Source organism: Vidua macroura, chromosome Z, assembly GCF_024509145.1.
Source record: "Vidua macroura isolate BioBank_ID:100142 chromosome Z, ASM2450914v1, whole genome shotgun sequence".
Lineage (NCBI taxonomy): Eukaryota > Metazoa > Chordata > Aves > Passeriformes > Viduidae > Vidua > Vidua macroura.
The window spans coordinates 27,270,316-27,297,912 of NC_071611.1; the positions used below are offsets into that span (position 1 = coordinate 27,270,316).

At 34.7% G+C, this 27,597-nt stretch overlaps 1 protein-coding gene across 4 annotated transcripts in view; it reads right to left on the reverse strand.

The window, feature by feature from the left end:
- The window catches only part of AP3B1 (adaptor related protein complex 3 subunit beta 1), a 153,988-nt gene that overhangs the window by 101,432 nt on the left and 24,959 nt on the right, over window positions 1–27,597 (reverse strand). For all 4 annotated transcript variants that reach the window (XM_054002572.1, XM_054002571.1, XM_054002573.1 and 1 more), the window contains exons 4-7: window positions 27,484–27,579; window positions 25,076–25,236; window positions 21,591–21,657; window positions 13,147–13,326 (exon numbers count right to left, since the gene is read on the reverse strand). In XM_054002572.1, coding sequence (XP_053858547.1) covers window positions 13,147–13,326; window positions 21,591–21,657; window positions 25,076–25,236; window positions 27,484–27,579 — 504 coding nt within the window. The remainder of the gene's footprint in view (window positions 1–13,146; window positions 13,327–21,590; window positions 21,658–25,075; window positions 25,237–27,483; window positions 27,580–27,597) is intronic.

Here is a 27,597-nt window from a genome sequence, read left to right on the forward strand (position 1 = left end):
AAGAGATTGGGACAAGCAGTAATTCTCTTCTCAAGTGGCATAGAACCAGCCTCAAGGGGGCAAGCACAAGCAAAGCCTCTTGGTTCTAACAAAAGGGGAAAGCCTTGTGCAGAGATCTTAGAAAGTGCCTCCATGCTCAACAATAGTGTTATGGTGTTCTGGAAAAGAAAAGCAACCAGAGTAGCATTACATTGATACGAGGCCTAAATCTTGAACTTCAATCAGAAAAAGAAGGCATGAGTAGGGTATAATGGAAATATAAATGCTATTAACATTAATATTTTTCCTGCCAGCAGAGGACTGAAAGTAGGACTCTTACTCTGGGAGATGAAAGTTTTTCTGTTTTAATTATTAATTTAACCCTTTAACTAATTAATTAATTAACTATTGAATCAACAACTGACAGATTATTTCCTATGCACTTATTCTCCAACTTCCACTGTCTATAGTGGACTACACTAGACTGTGGAATATGCTTCTTCACACATCCCTGAAGAAATGCTAAATATGGGTGACACTCAAATTTTACTTTCACAGATACCTAATTAGAACTCGAACTGATGATAACCAGTATATCTTAGCAACTTTATCAGAAAGAAAACAAATCCTCTGATCCTTTTTGACAATGGATAGATAGCATGAGCATTCTGGGACTATATTCAAATATTCCAACGCTTTCTGTTGTCATTTCAATCCCTTTAGATGCAGTTTCACAGTTGATTTAAGATCAAACAGTCCAACAGAAGTTTGTTGTTTTGTTTGCTTTTTTGGAAGTATGTTTTATTTTCACCAAGACTAGTAAAATGATTTGTCTGACCCTGTGGTCATAGGATCACTAGAACTAGGATTCAAAAGCACTAGGTGGTAAACAGAGAACAGAACAGAAGAGTGGCAGTAGTTAGTTAAACCACATTAAATACACTTAACGTTTGTAGTAGCACGATTAAATTGTGCAGTTAACAGCTTTTCTAAATTGCAAAATGACTAAAAAGTTCAGAACCCTGGGAGAATAAAATTATTAAAAACTGAGACCATAGTATTCCAGACTACAATTTGCAAATAGACTCTGTGCCTTCCCCATCTACTACGATTTATTCACAGCAGAGAAGTGAGTATTTTAGTGTGGAAGAACAAGCATAATTATTTTTTATGTTATTCCAGACATACAATTCAGGGACATCTTCATGAAGTATTAACAGCTTAAACGAAGAATCTGACAGATAGCAAATTCCATTAGCCTTTGTTTAAAGTCACTAAGTAAATAAGCTAACATTTAACTGAGATTTTTCTAGAAGTTACATTTAATATGGCATAAAAGTTGAGAATGTGACTTCCATTTAGGGTAAAATACTACATCTGTACATATATTATGTGAATTCTACAATTCCCTCCAAACAGAGCTTCACACAACCACATACTGAGTTAAAACAAAGCTTCAGTGATATCCAAAGCATGAATACACTGTATCTTCCCACTTTGCCAGCCTTAACTCCATCTTGTATTGAAAAAAATGATTCAAATATTTGTATTCCTTGGTTAGGTATAAATGATTTGAAGTTACAAATTTCAGTTTCTCTCCTCAGTTTTATATAGAATACTCACAGCTTTCTTTTGATGCCTGTAGCAAAATCTTTGGCAAACTATGTCTATCACTATCTTCCAGAGACCTTTCTAATATTTGCAAGAACTGTTCTCAAGTGAGTTTTGGATAAGCTAGATTTTGAAAGTAAGAAGAATTTTGGTATTAGTCACTATTTGGTGAACCTGACAGCAATACCAAAAACTGGTTTAGCCCACCAAGGTCAGTATTCACCTGCTGTATATAGAATAGTTTCTTTGAAAAGGGAAAATGGTGGATAATCTATGAATGGTTTGCTACTTAAAGTATTAATGCGTTACATAAGACAGACCTGAAATTTTGATGCTGTATGTGAACATGCCTACCTAAATCCTTCCACATGTTTTATAGATGAGTCTCAGAACACCAGAACAGACCTGTTGTTACTCAGTAGGTTAGCTGTGAGAAGTTTCTGACAGAAGAGCAGACCTCAACCAATCACACTTGTTAACAGACACATGCTACTAGAAGTATTCATCTTCTCCACAACTGCAAGTCCTTGAATATGATTCAGGCTTGTCATAGAGATAAAGCTTGACAAGAATTGTTAGTGGTCTTAAAAAAAGGCACAATATCACATGATAAAAACACTTGAGACAGTAAAGTGTAACCAACATAACATGCAGCCTGGCTGGAGAGAGGCTTTAGAGGGCACAAGCGAACTTTGACAAGTTTGCCTTATTAAGCCAAAAGGAGTTGAAGAGATAAATAATAAAGGGACCAGATCCCCCACTCCATAAATAATAATTTCCTTTCAAGTACTAAACAGTCTGCAAAGGCTGTTTAGACACCTTAGACTCCTTCAAAGGTAAGCTGTAATTTATAATCAGTTGTGTGATAAAAACTTGTGCTACTGTGAATGGACTGATAGAACCTAGTGATGACTCTGAGGTCCCTGTAGAAGTAGGGAAGTATTTCAAACACCTAAGTGTAAACCTCTAGTGCCATTTTATGCTCCCTTGAACATGAAAAAATCTGCATGGATCTGGCAGATTCTGAAGGTATGGAGCCTACAGGAAATCCATAAAAACTGAAGACTAGGAAGGGCATCTTGTAATATTTTGAACAACACTGGACATCCAGATAGATTACAGAATTATCATATCCTAGTCTGTCTAAAGGTTAAAACTTTCAGATACTTACCCTTCCATAGGACAAAACTATCCTGTAATACTCAAAATATTTTCCTGTTTAAAAATAGTTACTGAAACATTTTCTTGTTACATTGAAAGAAAACAATTTTCAACACCTAACAAACTCCTGATGTACATGAGTTAAGAACCATTGGGAAGGAACAGGCTGGGGATTATAAAACAAATAAGAAACACACTCGGCCACAGAACCAGTATGCATGTTACAGAAATTATTACAAACCGCACCCATTTCTGAATGGACTGAAAGCTGGTGTCTTTTCTTTCACTAGACCAGAACAATGTGTTCTGTGTGGTCTTGGACACAATGCATTTACAGCTTTCAGCAACAAAGTTACTTAAAAGCAAATAAGAATTTTAGAAACTCAATTTATCCCTTCTGCCTCACAGAACATAAAAATACTCAGGTAATGAAGTAGTGGTCTGGGATATGACATGTCTTTTATCAAGGAAGAATTTGTAAGAAGGCTTCCTGAACAAACAGGCAGTCATAGGACCTCCAGAATGCAATGATTAAGTAGTGCACAATATAAATAACAACACATAGCCTATATTATATATATATAAAATATCAATACAAAATTATCACATTATGTAACATTGCATTCTGTCAGTCTTCCAAAGACGTGCTGCTCCTATGCAAGTCCAAAAGTACATACACATTTTCACTTAAGTGAACAACACTGGAATGAAGAATCAATACAGATTGCAAGATCACAGTTATATTACTCTGATTTCCTTATATATTATGTTTTTTACTTCAATTATAACCATAGTCTATTCATTACCATTTGGATAAAGAGGTTAGAAGGAAAACCTATGGGTTCAGTTGGACTTGTAGAATTATGCAGATCTGAAGCCACTGAAACAGACTTCAACTCAAACAGTACTCTCATTCAAGGACACTTTTCAGATTACAACTCTATTCAAATGAATGTAATGGAATTGTACTGAAAATGTAATATAGTAACATAATTACATAGAAGATACAATATAATTCCAGTAAATTACAATGGAAACTTTAGTTTTGATGTTTTGGTAAGAGATTTGCACACTTTTCTGGATTCTGTACATTTGTGGATTTTAAGAATTTAGCTATACAAAGGGATAAACATGCTTTCAGTTAATAAAAATTGAAGTATTAATGGAAATTCCCAGGGCAACTTCAAGGCATTTTTCAGTAAAAGGACTTGTATTTCAAGTCAGCTTGCCTTGTGATATTAACCTCTGGAGATCCATGTTTCATACCCAGTGAAACATTTTTATATTTCTTTAAAAAAGCTAAATTTTATTGCAGCTAAGGAACATACAATAAGATTCTACTAGTTTGAGAAGATTTTATTTGCAATTCAAAAAAAGCTTTCTCTATAAAAAACTTCCAATTTTCAAAAACAGTGAGCTTTGATACTTAAGCTACACAAAGGAATTAAGACATCTACTCAGTCTTGAGAATCTGACTAAGGCAGGTGAAATTTAACATTAAGGTATTTTTATTTATATCATTCTTAGTTTCCTTCAGCACATATAAAAGTTACATGATCAACAATACATAAATCAAGTTTTATTTGTAGTTTACTAATAATTTTATCATCTATACAATACCCTGTATAATCCCAGTTCAGATGAACATGTTTATTTCACTCTAAAAAAAGCCCCATAATTTTCTGAAACAATATGAGTATGTAAACACATTTATTACTTGAAAAACTCTTCAAATCCTTCAACTCAGCCTTGCAGAGGCTTTTAAAAACTCACTTAGCCAATAACATAATTTCTAAATATAAACTAGAAAAGATAATGAAATAAGAGCTTAATGAAAACTAAAAAAAACCCCAACAGCAAACATCCTTAAGAAAACCCGTATTAATGCAATTTTTATAGTACAGCTCTGAGACAAGAGCATCACATATGTTACTGTAGAACCCTACTTCACGTGTGGAAGTAGGGGTCTATAGTATCATCTCTGCTAAGTAATTTCATAGCAAACTAATGTGAAAACTGAGGAAGTGTTCATTCTCATTTCTCTAAGAAGCAGCGATTAAGTCTAGGACTGGTGTCTAAAAATAGGGGCTAAGACTTATATATGCTACAGTAGTGAACATCTTTCTTCAGAAAGAAGTTGTGACACTTGGAGATAGAATGAAAACAATCCATTATGATTTTTAGATCACTTTCATTTATTCAAAACAATTTCATACTCCTCAAAACAGAAGTGAGACATAAAATAGCTTAGTCTTACCAAGAAAAAACACTTCCTTTCAGTAGTGTGGGGAAAAGGCACAATGACAATGCAAAGACTAACAGATGCAAAGAACAGAAAAAAAAATTACAGCATAAGAAAAGAGGAAGAAAGTATAAGAAAGAACAGGAAGGGATAAATTAAACAATGCAAAATAAAATTAAGAAGGAGCAAAGCTGAAGGAAGAAAAAAGATACCATTTGTTTCTAGCTAAAAGTTCACCTCTTTCTACTCTCAAATCCAAAAATTAAAGTGGAATTTGGAATTTGTATTCTGATGTTTGATTAAATGTTTGACCTGTTTTTTAAGTTAAAATTTAATATCAATTTACGTATCTAAAGAGGCAGTATAAGACATCAAATACAGCAAGCAAATGTGAACCAACTGCCAAGCAAAAATATTCTTCCACACGGTTGCTAAGTGAACCATGAAGAAAACCAGTTAATTGTTAGTTAGTTTAGGACTGCAACCAAGAGAAGGGTACTACATGCTCTAGAATTAGCAGTCACCACCTCTCATGACTTACAGACAGGGTATGCAGGGACAGGGATGATCCCAGATCTTCAGAACTGCACATCACTTATGGTGCAGTTCCTGTACGGAACTGCAGTTGATACCAGTGCTCTGTCACGGTCAACATGGACACACAACACAACAGTCGAGGTTCATGTGCCAACAGCAAATTTTCCTGAGTGCAGCTCCCTTTCTATAGTCCTCAAAAGCCCGCGTGGCTGGCCCTGACTGGCTGAATTTGGCTGCCACCCGGCTAACTGGCCACTAGCTGTCCACACCCCTAACAGCCGGCAGAGACTTGTCAAGTTCTAATTAGGGTTATCTACGACTGTGAGGTCTCCAGGCCAGCTGTTAGCCACCACAGTGCTCCTCCTTTTCTACCATTCTGAGTACATACTCCACTTACATCAAACCATGTATACTAAAGCAACTCAACTTTCTTTTCTCTCAGAAAGGAATACATTATTTTAAACGGTAAATTCAGTGAGAACATCTCCCATATATAGAAACATACTCATACAATTATTTTCATGTAGCTTTAGGATTGTTTACAGCTACTAAAATGTTTATCCAATATTTAAATGATATCTGGACTACAGCCATAGCTCAATATGATAATTAGGAGACTCAAATTTTTAAAACACAAAATTATCCTAAATTGTTGAAGAATGATAACTGTACTTGTACTTAGATTGGCAGTCTGAAAGGTGGCAGTTTGCTACCCTTACCAGAGAGTCTGACATATTCATCTAAACATCATCAATAGCCATTAAGTCCTGCATTACAGAATTTTTTTCTCCTCCACTGTAGTGCTTAAGTATGCAAAGAAGAGGAAAGCATCTTAAAACATCTGCTGATTTACGTGAGTGGTATTCTCACCTAACAACTGGTGGTGTATCTTTTCTATTGATAAAAGGATATGTTGTCATAATTCAAGCCTCAGTTACCCCCACTCTTCTTGGTACATGGTACTGGCATTTCTCACCATAAAGTGCAGCAAACTTGTGCATACACTATCAAAGAGAAGAATTGCCGGAGCCTTCCCCCAGATTGGGGTGACTCCGGGTGGTGGTAAAGTCTCTCTTCTAACCCGTGCCTTTAAAGAAAGACTCAGTAGTCTTCAGTCGTGTAGTCTCAAGGCAGTTTATTGCATGTTATCTCAAGGTACACAGACTCCCTGACATTGTCCCTGACTCCTTCTCCCTCTGCGTCTCTCTTCATCTTCTTCTCTGTCTCTGTCTCTGTCCCTGTCTCTCTTCTTCTCTCGAGGGGCTAGTGCCATCTTTTATATCACACATTACATATTAAATGTTTATAGTTTTTCCCCAATGCCTATTACCTATGTTGAACAGTGACTTTCTACTCTAAACTAATCTGTGAGTGCCAACACCACTAAGAACATGGAGAATAAGAAGAAAAAAGAAGGAGGACAGGGCATGCCCAAATCCCTCCATCTTAAAACCTCTGACCCCCATGTACAAAACTCAGACCCCTCTGTACAAGGCCTAAAACCCCCCTGTACAGCACTCAAAAATCCTACCTTTCACTTTGTGACTACTTCTATTATAATATCTAAACTTTTGTGATTTCTTGTTCTTCCTGCAAAGTTGGTAAATTGTTCCATAGGTCAAACTCAAAACCACAGGAGTTCCTGGCCGCCTGCCAGGGTCTCAGAGGCTTCTGCCCTGGGCCCGGAACATCCAAGAGTGTCTGAGGGACACCTTGGGTTCCAACAAAGAATGATCCAAATAATTTAAATTTTTTTCACATTTACTATACCCCATGGTCCTTTAGTGAGCTGCCACAATCAGTCAAGAATTCTACCTGATAATACAAACAGAAGTGTACAGGCTCAGACTCAGAAGCCTAAAGCTTTCTCGGAGCAAAGATCTGACCTCACACACGTGTTCCTCACACAGCAGAAAAAGGTTTATTTTCACAAAGTAGCTAAACAAGTTTATTTAAAAATTCTTCTAATTATCCAGAGAAAATCCTGGTACAATTATGAAAAGGCCACAAAAGTTACTAGACAGAAAGGTGATATTCTGCAGACAGATGCCCAGAAAAAAATGCGTGATTACTCTGGCATTCAAGAAGGCCTCAAAGTAATCTAACAAAACATTCATGTCATACAGTTTACACAATGTTCTACAACAAGTAGCATTCAAAGGGCCAAAATTAAAGCTAGAAACTTTAGTGGCTCATGAGATGATGGAGATCTGCCACATCTAATATTTAAATTAAAAATGATTAGCAGTTACACAGTTAATACTTAGATTTCTATAAAAAATATTTGTTTCTTTCCAATTAATTTTTGTCTCCATAAGTCAGAGAAAATTATTTAGACAGAGATAAAAACAATTTTAACAACTTATCTGCAACAGATGGCTAGAATGTCTCTCATCCTATATATATAGATAATAACAAGAAACTCAGTCTGAGTCAAGAAGATGAGACTACAGTACTGCATGGAAACATGGAAACTTTGCTGGTCAAATTTGTAGGAATACAAAGGGCTTCTTTCTTACTTTGAGTTGATACACATGTCCTAGAGAACATGCCTAGAGAGATTCTACTAATTGCTGCTGTTCCTGCAACTCTGTCATGGGACTAACAAGAAACCACAGCAATACATTCTGCTGCAAAGACAAATGGCATTTTTATCTGCAATTGTACTTCTGTTACACCAACAGTAAGTGCTGAGCAGCCACAAAGCAAAACAAATCAGAAAATTAATGTGCCCAAAATTTAACCCTCTTGTCAGGTTTTCTTCTGCTGGAAGAGTTTTTTTATCCAAACTTTCCACAATCAGCTTGATGTAGTTTTTTTGTTATAAATCTATGCACTAAGTTATTCTCATCATACTAAGCAGGACACACAAAAGGAAAAAATAAAACTGATGTGACAGTAAAATAGCTAGCTAGTCCATTTTATGCCCCAAACACTTCACTAAATATCTTCAAATAAGTTAATCTTATATTAAACACTGACCCCACCTCATGCAAATCTAAAAGAACCCGGTCAGAGAATCCTGAGCTCTGATAAAAAGGGAAACAGTAACTGAATCCAGACTGCCCCAATTCACGCTGAAGATTTTGATGGATATACAAAAGGAAGAAATAAGCAGCATAAGACAACTTCACTGTAAACTAGTTTTCCTAAATTAAGTTTTTGCTCTTAGCAGGCAGTTTAGGGTCAATAGAATGCTCTGGTCTCACAATCTTTTAGAGCAGGGGGGGAAAAATTAAAAACCAGCAAGAACATCACCTGGTATATCTACAAAGAAACTTCACTGAGACGATATGTTAAATAAGTAATACATACCATATCATGGTTAATTTTATCCTTAAAGATTGAATTCTATTTTGAGTATTTCTTAAATACGCATCTATGCCTCCTTACTGCAGAAGAGCATAATAAAACTTGTAGATCCTCTACTGAGTTGGAAAACAAAAGAAGGAAAAGATATATTCAGGCTGATTAATTATTAAATTATGATATATATACAAAATACTTTTAAAGTATTCTAATGTGTTTCATTTTTACTGCTTTATCTAGGTAACCTAGTTAACTGGAGGCTATTACCCTGAATACACCCCTCCCTTCTGTTCTCAGCTTCTAAGCAGAGGATTTAGAAGTTTTATTAAATTCTGTAGTAAACCAGCAAAACTGATTCAGGATGCTCATTACTGTTAACAAATTCTACAAAAGTAAAGGATAGACACTATTTTCTGTGTGCGGTGCTTGAAGCTTTATCATTCACAATTACAGTTCCCTCAGTGCACACCCCAACACAGAGAACAACAAAAAATAAAACATCCAAAGAAGTTTTAGGTACCGCTCAGCTGTCAGAAGCAGCCATTAGACACTGAATTCCATCACACAAAACCATGACCTTTATGGCATACACTAAGAACTCATAACTAAAAGATAATGAGAAAGTTCTGCAACAGCAGGAAACAAAGCATTTAACAAGAGACAAAGAGATCAACTGAGGTCAGAAGGGACCTCAGTATTTTGTCAGAACAATCAAGCAAAATAAATATTTTCAATCTGTTTCTTCCCGTAATTACTGAGAGCTGGGCTACTTTCCATGAATCATGCTTTTAGATACATAGACATTCAAATACTTCATGTTTTTCTCATAGAAGTCCTTATTCTTTAAGATGGTTTTCTTCATGCTTAATTTCCCTTTCCATCCCTCCCAGCCCAACAATTATGCCAAATTCTGAGCACTTTAAACTGAGCAATACTTCAATAAATAATTCTAAAATGTAAGCCTGAGACATGTTTCCCTTAAGTACTTATCAGCAACTTCATAATGACTGATGATCAATCATGAATTCACCATTCATGTTCAATCTGAATTCACCATTCCAGTCCTTACTGAACACCAAGAGAGTTTATTTATGTAATCTTCAATTGTCTGAAATGAAGCTGAATGGCCCTGAGGGGCACGGTTGTTTTGCAAGACTGCAGCTCCTAGCTCCATCTTGCTCTATACAAAGACTGTTGAAACTTCTGATCGAGTCACCTGTTTTCAGATGTTGCCCTTCCAAATGTCATACAAGTTTGGTGGTAAATCTGCGTACCAGGACAGCTGAAGTAGTTCCTACCTCCTGCGATCCTCATCTCCTTGCAGAAAGAGGGATGGCTGAACAGCTTGAAAAACAGTTCCTGAATTGCTAGACTGCAACTCAATGTATTCATGAAAACTACCAACACTATTTTACCCATCTTTATGTATTAGGCTGCAAGCCTAATGGTTATGGTTCAGGAGGTATTTACAAACAGTTTGGCAGTCCCAACAACTTCTGCAACAAGGACAGGACAAAACATTTAAGCTGAAATGCATCACAGTTTTATCTGATATCAAGTATTTTACTTCCCAGGAAACCTGGAATTTTTCTTAGCTGGTTTTAGTCCCAAACAGGTATTTTTACTCCAGAATATGAATATCTTGTCTCATTTCAGCTAACACATGTTAAAGCAGAATACATACAGTTCATACAGAAAAAACGTAATTCTGAAAGTGCTATTTGCACATAACTACCCAAAAAGCACCCCCAAGTACTTCAAGACAAATAGGATAAACCAAGGATAAACCATTCTTCCTTACTTCATTCACAATTACAATTAAAAATTATACTCCTCAAAGAAGCTAGAAATAGGAATAAAAAGCTAAGTGTTCTTGGTTAATGGGTAATTCCAAAAATTTTAAGTGTATTGCTTAAAAAACAAAAATCTTTCTCCATAACTGGTAAGTATTCAAAAAAATTTTTAAGGTTTCTAAATACTCAAGAAATCAGTTCCAAACATTACACCATTACTTGCTAGGAATTAGCTTGACTTAAACAAAAGCAACATATGCTCCTCAAGAAGTAAGGGAAAATTTTACTGAATAAAAATGCAAATATGCATTTTAGCAGCCTTGAATTTATTAATCTGATAGGTTTAATTTCCATTTTCCTGCATCAGCTTTATTTATAAAGTGTCGTGCCCTATAAATATGCTGTTATTTTCTATAGTAAAGCACCCTCTTAACAAATCTTCCCATTAATATGTAAATTTAAAGTCAATCGGTCTTCTCCCTGACAGCACCATGAATTCCTAGTGCACTGTATAATCGGCTTTGACTTGGCATCCACTATTTATCATCAAAGATGTCAGTTAGAAAAATTATGGAAAATGCACTGCAATTGATATGACTGCAATCTACTTTGTCAACACTTAATTGTTCCTCAAATCATACATTTACATATAAACAGCCTAAATACTGATCCATAATGATGCAAATAAACTAAATTAAAAATCTCTTCTACTGCGTAAGATGGCCTGCTGTATGATGAGTTCATTTAAGAACGTATTGACAAAGGCATGCATTTCAACTAGCACCACAAAAAAAAAAATCTGCTAATTAAATTGCTGAGTAGGTAGACAAACTAAATTTTACACTGAAGATCTTGAAAGTGAAAACAAAGTGTTATTAATACTATACTACTGATGATTAATTTAAGGTTGGCACAGGCAGTATTGTCACACAAATCTTTTACACTCCTAGAGCAGAAGCCACAGCAGCAACTATAATCCATCCAGTTTCAGTGAAAAAAGAATTAGAGTCTTAAAGAAACTAAATCCCATCAAGAACTCCAACCTCTCAGTCCAATACAGGAGGTCACGCTCCTCTTCAACTTTCCTTTTGTCCAGTTACAGACTAAAACTGGCTGAAACATATTGTAGGACTGTAGCTTTAGGTAAAGCAGATTATCAATTCTGATTCTCTCTAAATGTCAGAGAGAAGAATGCAAGTTGCCTTCTTCCAATAATCAACATGTAATAAACACTGCCTCAAGGACATTAGGAAAACATATAATTTAAATCCCTCACTATCTAAAAATACTTTCCTTATTTTAAGCAATGTTATGGGAAGTTGTGTTCTTACAAATTTACTTTTCATAGAAAAGGAAAGAGGGTGTTTCAGAATCTAACTAGTAGCCCAGAAATATGATTCTACTTCAGACATTTTTCCTATATTCATTATAAATCCCTGGTTTTTTAAGAAGAAGTTCATACAATTGTAAACTAAATCAGACTGAACTGTTTATCCAAATATATCTCCTTATAATTATTTTCACACAATAAATTATACATATATTAACATAAAATGGCACTGCATTTCCATTTTTTCCCAGGCAAAGGATATTAAGACAGTTAAAAAGAACTCAGTGATAGAGTGATAGTTGGTGTCATTCCCTATTCTAGTGATGAAAAAAGGAATCTTTAAAAAACTGTTAATGTGCTACTTACAAGTGACAATAATCTGCACTAAAATGTACATTTTTAAACATGAATGGGTTACAAATTAAATGGTAAAACTTAACACTAGTAACATCCCCAAGCCTTTAATAAACACAAACAACCAGACTTGTAGAGCAATTTTAAACAGTTCTTTCCAGAAGTAATCTTTTAATTTCAATTGTTATTCAGAGTTAGAGCTCTATTGAAACAATGTTAACAGCATTAATTTCTTAAGCTGTGCCCTTTTTACTGTAAGAAGTGACAGAATTTGTGTCTTGAACCTCTTTTTATAAATTTTTTAAAGTATACTCATATTTACATAATATAAATGAAAATAACCACCTCCTTTTTTACATTTCACATTTTAAATACATATGTTCAAGTCTTCACACAGTGCCTCAGCACATTAACAAAACCTAAACAAGTAGTGTAATGTTTGTTATGCAGTGATACTGGGTATCTGCAATATAAGTAGAGTCTACTCAGTTTCAGGACAGAATGGCAAACATTTCTGATTTTGACTCACGTAAAATTGTCTAAATAAAAAGCAACATGGCTCAAAGAACCACAGAAAAAGGAGTCTCTCTGCTACCCACGGGATGTGCCATGGGTAAATATGAAAAGGTTATACCCTGGAAGGAGAATTCTCAGGCTCTGAAGAAAGGTAGATGCCTTTAGTGAAATCCTAGAGAGCTGACTTATGTATTTGATCTCTGTTTTTACTAAAGTCTCCATAGAAATGCATCTTAAAAGACTAAGTAAATCCAACAATGGAAATAATTCAGAAAGCAGGCTCAGAGCAGTAATTTAAGAAGTCGCAAACTTACCTTCCATGGACTTAAAAACTGAGTACGTGCATACCGAGTTAGCATGTGGATTATAACAACTTGACCCCACTCTTCCACATCAACCAGCAAGTTACAGAGCTTTCGGTAGTTCTTGTGAATCAGATCTATTCTATCTGGACACACTTCCTCAAATGCCATCACCACACTCCCAGCTACCAGCTAGAAAACAAAACAGAATCCAAAGGTCCGCATTAGGTATACAGTTAGACAACAAGTAAGAATCAGAATTAATACTAGCAATTCTCAGCAATTTAAAATTATTTCTATTCAGCAAAAACAAACAAAACAACAACAATAACAAAATAATAAACCCACAGAAATGGTATCTTATTTAAAATAGAATTGGGGTAAGGTTATTAGAACAGAGAAAACACTTGCTGTTTCTATTGCAGACATAAATCTTAGCTCCCAGCCTTGAAGACACAGTGCAATGTAAGCATAATTTTTTTTTCTTACAGATTTAGCTTCCAAATAAATTAACAGAGAACGTGCAATTAACTCAGAAGTAACAGGAAACAACAAGAAGTAAAACATATGCCCAGCAAGATCTTTTGGGATTCTATCAACACTAGCCTGGTCAAAGTAAAGAAGAACTGGGCCAAGTTCCCTGGGCATTACTGGAAGTCAAATTTATCTCTCAATATGGCAAAACTAACTGTCACAGAAAATTTTATATTTAGAATTTCATGAACACACTCCTCTCCCCCTCTCCCACCCAAATAATTTCTGCATGTTGTTGTAGCACTTCCAGTTACATAATTGCAAGAATGCATCATTTATATCCTGCTGTGTTCTCAAACAATTTTTCCTTCATAAGAAATATCTCTTTATTCATGCATAAAGATCATCATGTTATGACTACAAATCAGCTTTGTTTTTATGAGAAAATTAAATAGGTTATCAACATTCTAATACCTCAAGGACTATTAAAAACTTCTGCCTGGCTGTTTTCTCTTAAAATAATGGGAAGGAAATATATATTTGAGTTCCAGTTAAAATTCTGTCTTTAACTGCAAGAGAATTACTTTACTGTTACTTTAACTGCAAGAAAATATCAAAAGCTGACCATGCCTTATAAGGACATATGATTATGTGCCTAGGATTAGTGTTCTTTCTCTTCTAATTGCTTTAATTAAGATTTGTTTTGTGTCAGAGTACATGTTAAGTCAAATAACTAAAATGATGATACTTTATATGAAGCAGCTGATATGTATGCAGTTAGCATGCATGCAGTATAGCCTTCTGGCAGCAAATTAATGTCATATTCTACCCAAGCACTAGGGATCTGCATTTCAACCTCTATAATTTCCCCAATGACTTAAAGTAAGCAATTAAATAGAAGTGCAGTTTATTGAAATGGTACTTTTTGAGAAATATTAAATACAATGATATTCATATGTTACATTTTTCTCCCTGTATTTGGCTGACATGTGGTTTATTAGTATGCGCTCAACACTACAATTGAAAGAAAACAGCTCAGAAGATAGTCTTGCTATTATGCTAAACAAGTCTTAGGCTCTGTGGGGATTTTATGAATTACCAATAAGAATAAACGTGAAGTTGCATTTATTGTCTCCAGCCTCATCCACATACTGGTATGTGCTGGTCCCAACAAGAATGCAACTCATTCCAGGGATCAAAATCTGATTATTTGATAGAACTAAATACACTTTACATCTAAAATAATTTGCTGTATCATAAAAACAAAAGCTTTTTTTTATCTGTTGTTGTACTAAAATTTCTTTAGTTCTCTTAATAATGTGCTGCATCAGTAAACTATCTGTAATTTAAAACTGTGGAGAGTTAATGCCAAGGCGGGTGTTCAAAGCTCAGCAGAAGGTAGAGCTTAATCCCAGACCTGTCCTGAGAAGGTATTCATTTAGGCCACAGAAGATGAGAAGCTTTCCCACTGGAAAAGTGCAAAGTTTTTTAATCAGAATGCAGAGCTCTGAACTACAGTTAAGGTCAGCTTGCAGAGGACAATATGACAGTCTTGAAGTTTTAGAATAAAGAGATAACACTTTAAGACCATACAGAGAGACTACTTGCAGGTTACTGTTTCGAATCAGAGACAAGAGAGATAGACACACATCAGTTTATGACCATCAGAATAGTCACAGTCTAATGGTTAAAAATACCCTTTAAGGTTCATAGGTGAAGGTCGACACAGATTTCCAACAGTAATTCTACAGAGAGCACCCTTGTCTTTTACTACTAGTAGTTCAGTACACACATTTTGCTGTATTTCTCTTTCATTTGGATATGATTTAGCTTGAAAGCTGACAAAAAATACATATAACACTAACTCAGATAATTTAAATCTGAGAATATAACCTATAAACACTGATGGCTTTTTAAAAGCTCAGTTACTGTGAATAAAACACAACTTAATACAAAGAAAGAGTCAAAATGGAATGCAGGAATTCTAAATAATTACTTATTTCAAATTACATTTATCTCCTACTCAAGTTTACAATGATCATGCTGTCACTTGTGAACACTAAAAATACATTAGTAAAAAAATTTAACCTATGCTATGAAATGCAAGAGGTGCATTGGATAAACAAGCATTTTATTCCCGTGGCAAGTCCCCAGATTTACAAGTTAATATAAGAATTGCCATTCATTATAACATTATTAAGATCATGCCTCTCTCCCCATTATTGTATTTTTAAAATTTGGCTTTTCATTTTAAAGTGGAAAAAAAAAAGTAAGAATGTGACAGACTGAAAATGCACTGGTAACAAGCATATTTCTCTGAGAAAATTTCCTAAGGCTTTCTTAACAAGAGATTATTTTCTAGTCTACACTGTTTCCCCTATAGTATGATCCTACTATATATCTAAACATCAGTGGAACAGCTAATAATCTTTGTTTATTAAATGCTCAACATTCCATAAAAGTATTTAAAATTAAAGCAAAATTATTCAATCAGAATATAAAACCAAAAAATATCAGTTTCTAAAAAACAGTCAGTTAATTTCCATTTCACTGTGTCAATAGTAGCTTTTTGTATAAGGAGAAAATATAAATCACTCCAACAAAACTAGCAATGAGCTCATCAAATTCAAATGCTGCTTTCCATTTATGTATTTTTTATATTAAAGCAATAAACATAGTTCATTTGTCTTCCACTAGGTGCCACATTTTTCTGTGCTGTTGCTATGAACTTCAGCCATTAGCTGTGCTCCAAGGTAAACTATAGGAACCATCAACAAAAGTGACACCCAATCTATGGAGTTCATATTTTCTCCAGATTATCTATGCTAGTTGACAAGCTGGTAATGAAAAAAATCACACTAAGCAAATGGTTCCTCTAATAACAATAAATTTTCTATAAAATTATGAAGGGTACAAAACGTTTCCTTGCATCTATTTTGTCATGAATTCTAATTAACACTGTGAAAACCTGAGACTGCTGGGTCATCGCAAGAAGTGCATCGAGGTTTGATTGATAATACAGTGCAAGTTGGTCCATGCTGCCACGATTCTTCTCTCTTAAATTAATGGCCACCCCACCTGCCCTAATCATACAACCCAAATGATATTCCCCTTCTTATTTCAATTTTCTCGAGGCAAGGAAAGTGGAAAAGATCAGTCATTTATCTTCTAATAGCTGGATAATAGATCTATCACAACAAAACATCTGCACAAACTCAGTAATTTTTTCCACAAAATTGAAGCATTTACCATCATAAAATCAATAAGTTAAGAAAACATGGTCTTACCCACACATCTGGGTTCTAAACTAAAATATTGCATTATCAGCTGAAGACTACTGTTTAAAAGAGTACCCAGCTTTCTTTCCCCATTATGCCCGAATACACTGCTTTAGTGTAAGAGCAAGATCTTCATCACAAAGCCATCACCAATTCCTAGGATGATTTTTTAATCAAAGCAATGTCACTGAGAAAAAATCTGCACTTCATCTGGTAGCCATGCAGTCTGCAAAAAGAAATCTCTATGCTCACATATTTGCATCTACATTGACATATTTGCATAAGGTCTTTTCACCCCCAAAATGTTTTTAATACAAAGTTACACATTATTATTAATAGAAAATTATAGCACCAGTACAAAATAATAAATTAATTATAACAGAGGTATGTACCCATAAAATCTGATCAAAGCTACAGAGGTAAGTCAGCAATAAATTTGGGCATTTTTAATATACCCATCATCCATACAACTACATCCCAACTACATCCTGCCTTTCCTTTATTGATGAAGTTTTTAATACACATGGGATACTTTAATTTAGCCTGTAGAATGCAAGTCACAAGTTCTTTTTGCTTTACAGGTTTGGATAACAGGGATAATTCCTTTTCAATGCCAACATGGATTTTATTTTTCTTTTACCTGCTATAACTCAAATATCGTTAATGAACTTGATTTCCATTGTTTACACAGCATTGTAAAACACAGTTTGCTAACTACAGTCTTCACAGTATCTTTTTCTTACAAAAGAAACTTTTGCAACAAATCTTGCCTTAAACCCTATGCGTCTAAGCTAGGTTATCACTGAATAGAAAAAAGAGAACTAGAGTGAAGTAATACAGAATCGACTAAAAAGAAAAGGGAACTAGTTTGCTTTAAAATACCCAGTTAAACTTTCACAGATGACTAGCCAGATTACTTTCAGAGAAAATCATTTTAGCATAGAATACAAGCATGCTCTTACCTTCCTTTCTACATAAAATTGCATCAGCTGCTCAACTATCTAGAATTACTAGAAAAAAAAAAAGGAGCAGGTATTCATGCTGTTGTACCTGCTTATCAAAATGTGAGGTACGTGTAAAGCAAGGGTAAAAACATAACTAGGAGTTTATAAGCCTCAATAGTAAAAATAATTGTAAACATCTTATCTGTTTAAAATATAAATACATTTGCAAAAAAATCACAAATTTGTTGACAGACTCTAATTCCAAGTCAGCTACCCCGGAGGGTATGTTAACAATGGCTTGCACTTGATGATTTTGCATTTTAGATTAACCGAGAGCTTGTGTTTTAATTGAATCTTTGTGTTAAGACACTCTAGGAGAGAGTGATTTTTCATTTATCTCACCAGAAATTTTAATGAAGTGCTGGGTTAAGGTTACATCTCATCTCATTTTAAGTTTTGCTTACCTCAGCTTATATTAAAATTCACTACTGATTGAGATCTAAAAAAATAAACACATCCTATACTGTCTAAAAAAGGACTTAATTTTACTAATAATAGTAAAATTCCCCTCCAGATAATGTCTTGCTATTTCAAATGTAAAATTACTCTGGCTAATTGAAATACATTGTGTCTTTTCTGTGCAACAAAAACTGCAGTAATAACATACAACAGCATGCTCTCTCTGAAAAAACTTCCTGCTTTACAGAAATTTAGAGGCATCTATACTTCTTAGCTATTCTATCTCTAACATAGAGATTACACCAGTAAATTTCAAAAATCCTGCTTGAGGTCAAATAGCTACAGAAAATAAACAGATTTTGAGTAAAGTTTACTTCTCATTAAAGTGCAGTACCAAATATCACCCGAATAATATTAGACTGTTATATACATAGTTAATGTTACTAATTACACTCTCCCTCCAAACATGGATTAAAAAAAAATCAAACTAATTAAAAAGAAAAAATATTTTTTAAAATTATAATCAAAATAACCAATAATCAATCAACAGTGGATTATCTCAGATCCAGTGGTCAACACACAACATACTATGGCTTGTCTGAAAATTATCAGCCCTTAAGTACATAGAAGTGCCAAAAGTAACTTGACGTTTCCATCAAGTGAAAAAAAGTGGGAAACCGCTGATATTCAACTAAAGTCAGTAGGACTCTCCCACTCTGGTAAAAAAACTATTTAATGAACAAACTGATTTGCTGATATTAGATTAGAGCTAGCAGGAGATGACAACTAATATTAATGTAAGGGAACAGCTCTGCATTTAAGTAGAAGGAATCCAAAGATCAGTGTCAAACATTTGTGGTTCTAGTTCCACCTTATCACCCTATAGATTTCAGGCACCTTGACTGTCAAACAGACAACAGGAGCTGCAAAAAGCTGACACATTCCACTAATCAAATACAGGCACTGCATAAGTCTATGACCAAAAGCTGTTATTTTACAATTTGAAGAATTCCTATGGCACCAAATGGACCTAATTTTCTTCAGCAAGATTGTAAACTACTTTCTAAAGTGTTTGATTTTTTTATGTATGTTGAAGGAGCTTTCTCTTTTAGGCTAAATGTATGAAGTTAAGCTTCCCTCAAAGAATTCAAAAAGATTAATCAAATTAACACGAATTTCCCTAGGATACAGCCTCATCAAACCTATAAAGTTGCCAGCCTTTATGTACACATATGTACACACCTGTACTTAAGGACCACCACCTTAAGCAGCTGCATCTCCTCCAATTTTAAAGGATGAATCTAGCTACAAATGGCACTCTTGATTTCCCCACTGTGAGCAAATTGCTGTTTTCCAGTTAGGGGCAAAGAATAAGCTTATTCAGATTGGAGTTACCTGCTAACAAAACACTTGCACACTATGCACGTCCTGTTAGTAAATGTGGAAGCTTTTTGGGAACATCCAGTGGTATGTGACAAAAGATAACTACTTAAGATAAAGCTTTGCCATGCTAGAGTAGTCCTCCCAAAGTTATGAAAGATTAAATAGACACTGATCCATTTTAGACCTATTTTAGAAGCTATGGAGTCTGGGGTGAAAGAGCACACTTAAGATGCAGAGAGACTTAAAGAGAGATCTGTATGTTTTCTTTCTGAAATACTTAGTCTTCATATTAGTTCCCAAAATAGTAAGACTTCTGAAGCTGAGATGTCAGCTCAGATTGGAATCAGGTCTCACAAGGGAATAGACAAAGAGGGATCAGAGTGAGCAAAAAATTGTAGCAGTTAAATTAGTTTGAGACCAAGTAGGTCTCCAAACAAATCCAGCAGACCTAAGTCTAGTCTATCATTTTCAGCTATTGCTTCAGCTGGTATCTTTATAAGTATGGTGTCCAATACACAGTGTATGAGCCCAATAGGCAATGAGCCCATTATCTCCTTATAAGTAATTCCAAATTCCAAGGAGATAAAAGATCCAAACCTTCTCTATACTATTTTTGTTAAAGTAAATGTGTAAATGACTAAGTATGGGATAACCATTTACTATATGCTGTAAGGCCTAGGAAACAGAGTACAAACTCAGGGATTTTACTACTTTTGGTAGTTTTTAGCCCTTTATTCCTCCACTGGTACTAACAACCTAATCCCACATTCACAGACTGCATGTATACCATGAGCACGAACCATGAAATAAAATACAGAAAGAACCACTGCAGGTGCAGCTTCACACAAGCTCAAAGGCCTCTATCAAACCAAGCACAGATGCAGTCAGGAGACCTAACTGATTTACTGTCTGCTGAGCCACTAAGCTCTAACACACATCTTTCAGTAACCCTTCAGTGGCAGCTACAGGATGTCTTTTAGCCAGCAGCACCTTTTATGCTCTGAACACCTTGACTGTGATAAAACAGGATGCAGTCCTGGATACTGTATCCTGGAGGATACAGTCATAAGTGTAACAAAAACACTTGGAAAATAGCAGATGAAGCAACACACTATCTGGTACCTAGTAAAACTTTCACTTAGTCAAAAATAATTTCATTCATTAAATTAGTGATCTGAACAAGAAGAACATGAGAATGTTTTAATTCACAAATCTGGTTCCTCTTTGAAATCTAACTTTGAGTCTTTTGGTCAATTACCTTTCTAACTCACAAGTGGGAAACTTATTTGCAAAATAAAACAAACTAAAGATTGTGAGACATCCAGGAGTACATATGGAAAATCTGTAGCTGTATAGGACAGGTTAAATATAAGTGGAGTGTTAAATTTACAGAAATTATGCCAGAACATCTCTTATTTACCAGAGTGGAAATGGAGATACTGGCAAGAACAAAAAACTGCATATTAAATATAATTTTTTAACAACTAGGCACACTGCAAAATAGATGGATGTCAATAGGCACACTTGTGCACCATACACAAGTAATTTATTCCTACACTACTACAAACTAACTGAAATTATCAAACTAATATGCATATGAAAATTTATAAACACACACACACACTGATTCATATTATATAACTTTAATTTTCAAAATAAAGTTTAAAGAAGCATACATAAAACACATGCTAACAAAAACATTAATTAACAGACTCATTATGCAAGTAAAATAACATCTTATTAAAGGACAGTCACTATTACAGTCATACTATAAATGCATAAATACACAATGATACTTACATCTAAAAACGTACAAAATCACATTGGCAAGGGCTAGGAAAGTGTATTACTGCTGAACGACAGTCTCAGGAGTAAACTCTATAAAAATATATGTATATGTCACAAATCTGTTTCTTACCGTACTTCTATCCTTCAAAAGCTTTTCTATCACTTCAATCAACATTTCCTTTTGCTCTGGATCAAGACTAGAAGGAAAAATAAAATTATTTTATCTAATTTGGTCAGACGTATCCAAAATTAAAGCAGGTTTGATTTTTGACCTTTAGACAAACTAGGAACAAAGAACTTTGAAGAAACCACTTCCAGAAAAATCAAGTATTCCAAAGAACGCATTGTAAAAGAACTTGACTGAAAGTAAGTTAGGAGTATAAAATTAAATTAAAAATATAATTTTATCTTATACCCTTTATGTGTGTTCTATAGGAAACTTAAACTCTTAAAAGTCCTAGGATCTAAGAAACATTAAGACAGGCTAACCAACATCACAGAAAACTTGACTGAACTTCAGATGTTACATGACAAAGTTCTCACTGCTCTTGCAGAAATTAATTTCAGCATGAATGTAATTCAATACTGAATGAACATCAGGGCAAAGAAGATTCATACTTTTATTATCTAATTATCAACACAAAGCTTTGAGTAAGACACTTCAATCACTTTTAAGTTAACCACTAACTTTAGTCAGAAGTATTGGAACTCAAAAATGTGGACATTGTATTCAAGTGTACCTATACAAAGCTGGTGTGCAAGCTAATGCAAAATAGAAGTGCTTGAAGTTCTAAATAAATAGCAAAAGCAGAGGAAAAGCAGAAGTTGCAAGCAACAACCTTTGTAGCATTTTTTCACATTACAAGAGCAGAGAAAAATTTGCCAGATATCCACTATTGTCAAACTTGCTTCTTAGGCAAGTAAGAACAAACTTTTCACTCCAGCTGCTTCCCTTTCATGGATCTATACTGCACAGAAGAATTTAAAGCCACGTCAAAAGAAAATAGAAAGTGAATACAAAGACCCTTAGAGATGTGTAGTTCTATGCCTTTGAAAAGTCATTTCAACATGGATACAATTACAGATAAGTGAGAGAGTATTTGGTCATTTTTGCATACTTCAGTTTTAATGCTGAGTGATAGGCTGCCCTAATGCACAGTATATCCCTCCAGGTACAGATTCACAAAGTCATTATCAGGCTGAGTACTACTTCACTAAGGCTCTAAGACCTAGCAACATCAGAACATGCAAAATGCATAACAAAACTTTGTTAGAAGCCACCATCATCATAAGTAACACAATAGTACATTGTTCCATAAGTACTTTCATGATCACCTTTCATTCCAACTTCTATTTTTGTAAAAGGAGTTTTACTGGATCATCTGTCAAGGACCAAAACCTTCACAGGAACAGCCAAAAATCTCTCAAAAGGTTTTATTTCAAATTTTTAAAAATTAGCAGAAAATTTAGAGAGAAAGGAATACTTAAAGCTAAAAAACTTGAGCAAAATCATTTTCTTTATGTGATCAAGAAAGTCTTCAGAAAGGCATCCAGTAAATGAATTTAGATTCCTCCCCTTCCACTGTCCTGATATTTAAGACAAGTAAGGGACTGTTTACAAAGAGAAAATAAGAGGCTAAAGAGGTCTGTGATTTCCTCTCATTATGACATCTAGTACTACTATGGAACCTACTAATACTAGTGATGGGAAATAGTCCTTCTCCAAACATCACTGCAAACACAGTACAGTTTTCAACTGATAAACAGAAACTACTAACACCTTTAAAATGCACTCTTAAATGAAGAAAGCAAAAGGTCTGACATCTTCAGTGATGAAATTACTTCAACATACCAGGCAATGTTGACACAAATGAATTTGTGTTCAAATGTTGACACAAATGCACTTATGTAACAGTAACATTTGTGTCCAATGCTGTTCAGACCATGTCTGAAATATTTTTTGTTTGATATGTAAGCTTCCTGCTGCTAGGATTGACTGAACTGCTAATAAACAAGATCTTCTAGGGCAGACATCCATCCAAACACCATGACACTAAAGATAGGGAAGACTGGTGTATCAAACTTGCATCCAGAACCCTGACTAGAGCACTAACTGTAATACAAAACTATCAAACAGGTAGAGAAGCTCGGAAAACCAAAAAGCAAATGGAGCATACAGACATATTAGAATAAACTGTTACTACTTCTTACTCAAATGGTTGCAGAAGATGGAGTAGCTAGATGTAGGAGAGTGTATTAACTCTTGAGTTTTACTTAAAAAATCCATCCCCTTCTGGATTCTGATTCTGACCGACTCAGAAATAAGTATTCTGAAATTACCTACTTGTTGCAGTAGGCCAATAGTCAGTCTTGCCACCAATGTATGATCAGTATTGCGGAACTGTCTAGCTATCAGTCATGAACTTTTTTAAACAAAGTATACAAAGATGGCCTGTTATCTACTACCTATTTTTACTTGCTGCCAAGCCAAATGGGTCTGCCTGTGGGCAGGTTAATTTGATAGCCTCTTCACCAGTTTCCAATACTGCTGCTTGCTCCAGTGACCAAGAAAATTATACTCTCTCCCTCGGTTCCATGGTTAACGAGCACTATGCGATACAGCATTAGTACTAGTAAGTTTTGAAAATGTGAAAATAAAAGTTCACATGCTTTTTATAAACAGCTCCCAAATCCTACTACTAAGGACACAATATTTAGCTGCAGCTCCACTCAGTAGTAATCATGAAGCTTATTCTAGTCCAAGTAAGGAGGAATTTCCAGCTATAGTAGATCAAAATCTTGCATCATGATACCTAGGACGCTTGCATGAAGAGAGCTTTTGAAGGATGCACCCTCTGAGGCCCTCTGAACCATTAAGGAAACAGAATATCAGTTTCACTAGTTTTCCTTTGTTATGTAAGCTCCATGTCCATTTTACTACCACTAAGAATACACAGAAAATAAAAGGAGGTAAGGCCAGTTTCTCCAGATTCTGTTACTGTGTTTTTTACCTGATTCAGAACCTCTAACATCTCTCAACCTCCACTTTTTGGCATAGATGAAATAAAAGTGAAGTAGTAGAATATAGAAATGCCTGGAAATGTTTTGCAAAGGTACAGGTTGACTCCATCTCTGCAAACCAGTACCCACACTTTTATAAGAGCTCCTACAAAGCAAGAATTTATGAAGTAGGAAGATCTGAAAGATTTGGACTTGCACGGGTAAAATTTCTAGAAGTTAGCATTCTTTTGTCACACATGCTGCAAACTACCTTCAGGCAAATGCTTCAGGATGAAAGATACACACTTGAAAACAGCGAATTCATAGATTCTAAGAATACCCATCAAAACAGTTGTTATATAGATGAAAATAACTAGTATCTTAAAAAACAAAAGATAGTGTATCAGTTTCTTTTTGTATTTCTTTATAGTTATCCTGCTAAGTCTAGCAATCAAGAGAATTGCTTGAATTACAACCAAACCAGACAGAATGTCTACACCCATCCCATACTTTTAAAAGAAATGGATCTGAGACATTCTAAATTCACAGTAGTCTTTATAAGCATGGCCCACAACTGTTGCAAACTGTTTTTCGGTAATTGCCAGAATCACTTACCTGTACAGTTTTTGGATTGCATGGGCTGCATTCTTTCTCACATAAGGAGATAAATCAGAAGAGGCTTCCTTAATAGCAAGCATCATAATAGGAACAATGATTGGGACACGTATACTGGATAAAACTCTTAAAGCACTTGCACGGATTAACTGATTAGGATCCTAAAGAACAGGAGTGAAGGGGAGAAATAAAATAAGATAGTGCAGTAACAAATAATTAAATACACTGCTCTGCTTACACTAATTAGTGACAACACATTAAAACATGTAAATCTAAGTCAGACTTGCAAGTGAAGGCCATGCTAATAATTTCTTCACACAAAGAAATTTCCAAAACCAAAAAAAGTAAAACAAATAAAGAAAGAGAACATTAAACACTATAAAATATGAAAATTTTACAAAGGAAAACATTAACATCATGCAATTTTCCATACAAAATATGTTAATTATGGATAAAAAAGATGAATATTTTATTTAATAATCTGATACATTTGCTGCAATTCAAGTGGAATTCAGATATTCTGAGAGACACACTAACTCAATTTTATTAGTTGTATTCACAAAATGTCAGATAAAAATGTTGTTCTCAGTTGTGACATTCCCATTCAAGTTCTTGACAAAATACCCATTTTATGCTTTGCTGCAGGATATAGACTGAAGCCAGTAACAAAAACAATTTCAAAGAACATGTCAAAATATTAGGGTAAATGTTTTGAGATTTCTTTCTATTTCTTATCCTCTCTTCTTCTGCCCCAGTTCTTGGTCAATTTTACAATACTAGAGATAACTTGGAGATCCAACACATCTGTATTTGGATGAACTATTATGTAAACTTTATCCATTAATCATGGGCTTGGAACACAAGGGAAAAATGTTGCTTAATCAAGTACTAAATCCCCTGAAAACTAGCAAAGTGAAATTGCAGCATCAGTAATTCATTATACTGTACAGTGTCTTGCCAGAAGGTAACCTCCCTAAGAATATTTCTTCCAAGGACTGAGAGCTGGCAACATATATTTTCAGACTGGTATTGCCTAATTATCAATTCATCTAAGATCTCAAAATCCTTACATCTTAGAAGCTTCTAAGTAGTATCTAGATGGTGAAAGCCCTTTATTTGATTGTTTTTGGAAAAATATCTTGTTCCTACCAGAGTTTGTGAAGCTCATCTGCAGCCAGTTAAGTTTAAAATAAAAAGTTCCTTCGACAGAGGGAGGTAAAAGAAAAAATCTCCACACATAAAGCCAAATTATAATCATTACAAAATGAGAAACAAAACATTACAAAAAAAAAAAAAGAATAGAGACCTACCTTTCATAACAGGCTTAGTCATTTCTTTATGAAATTAAGTCATTTCTTTAGTTGCTGACAAAAACTGGTTTGGTGTCTACCCCCTTGGCACACCACCATTTCTTTTTTTGCTACTCAGCCACAGCATTATCACTCCTCCCTCTGCTCTCATTACCCACAGCTTTTAAAAGAGTTATGCCATGAGGCATGTTCACTGTATACATATATCACAAAAAACATTGGATACAAAGTCATTTTAATTCTAGCTTTTCACGGCAGTCAGAGATAGTGAAGGCAGTACATATGACATCGGGATGAAAGTTCAAGGGAAGGGGGCAGAAAACTCTAGTTGATGTGGGATCCTCCTACAGCTGCACAATTGGTGCTCCAATTGTAACATTTTCCAACAAGATGCAAAGTGTGGGTTAAGTAACAGAAATAACAGAAATGAGCCTAGAGTATAAGAATGGTACACAAAAAACCCAATCTTTTCTTATTATATAAACTGGCCAAATTTCAGAATAGAATCTTAATAAATCTTTCTTCTCTCCACAGTCACACTTCAAAGGCAATCCTAAACTTTGCTGTCTAATCCCATTTCTCATTGTTACCTCATTTGAAATAAAAGACTATAAAAAGCTATTTTGTCAGTGCTTTTAATGAAAAAGTACCATGTGCAAGACACTGAATATTTTAATTTAGGTACTACTGTCTTCCTTATGTTTCACTTCTCTGTAGTACACAAAGCTCTTTCTTTTACATAAACTAAAAGGAACATCGGTGGTTCGTAGTAATAATGGGGTCTTTTTTCCATGAGAAAAGTAATTTCAGAAATTAAATGTTTGGCATGTGGATTTGAAAGCACCATTCTGCTGTTTTTCTTAAGTGATGCAATTTTACTTCTTTCAGGCTTACTTAGCTGCTTGACAAGGTTTGAGGTAGCAGAAAAAAAATATGTCAATCATGTAACTTAGAAATATCCTAGCAGATGTAGATATTTACATATTTAGATATTTACATCTCTCTGTGTAGTTAACCATACTACACTTACACAGATATACTTTTTTTTGTGCTACCAGCTCAGAATTCCCTATAAAATGTTATTTAATAGTCACTCACTTTCAAAGCACGCTGGAAAGTACTGATGGACAATAATGCTAGATCTTGCTGCTCCTCTGCGTAGCGCATCAGATAAACATACACAAGCTTTTTTATCTGAAAAGAAAAAACACA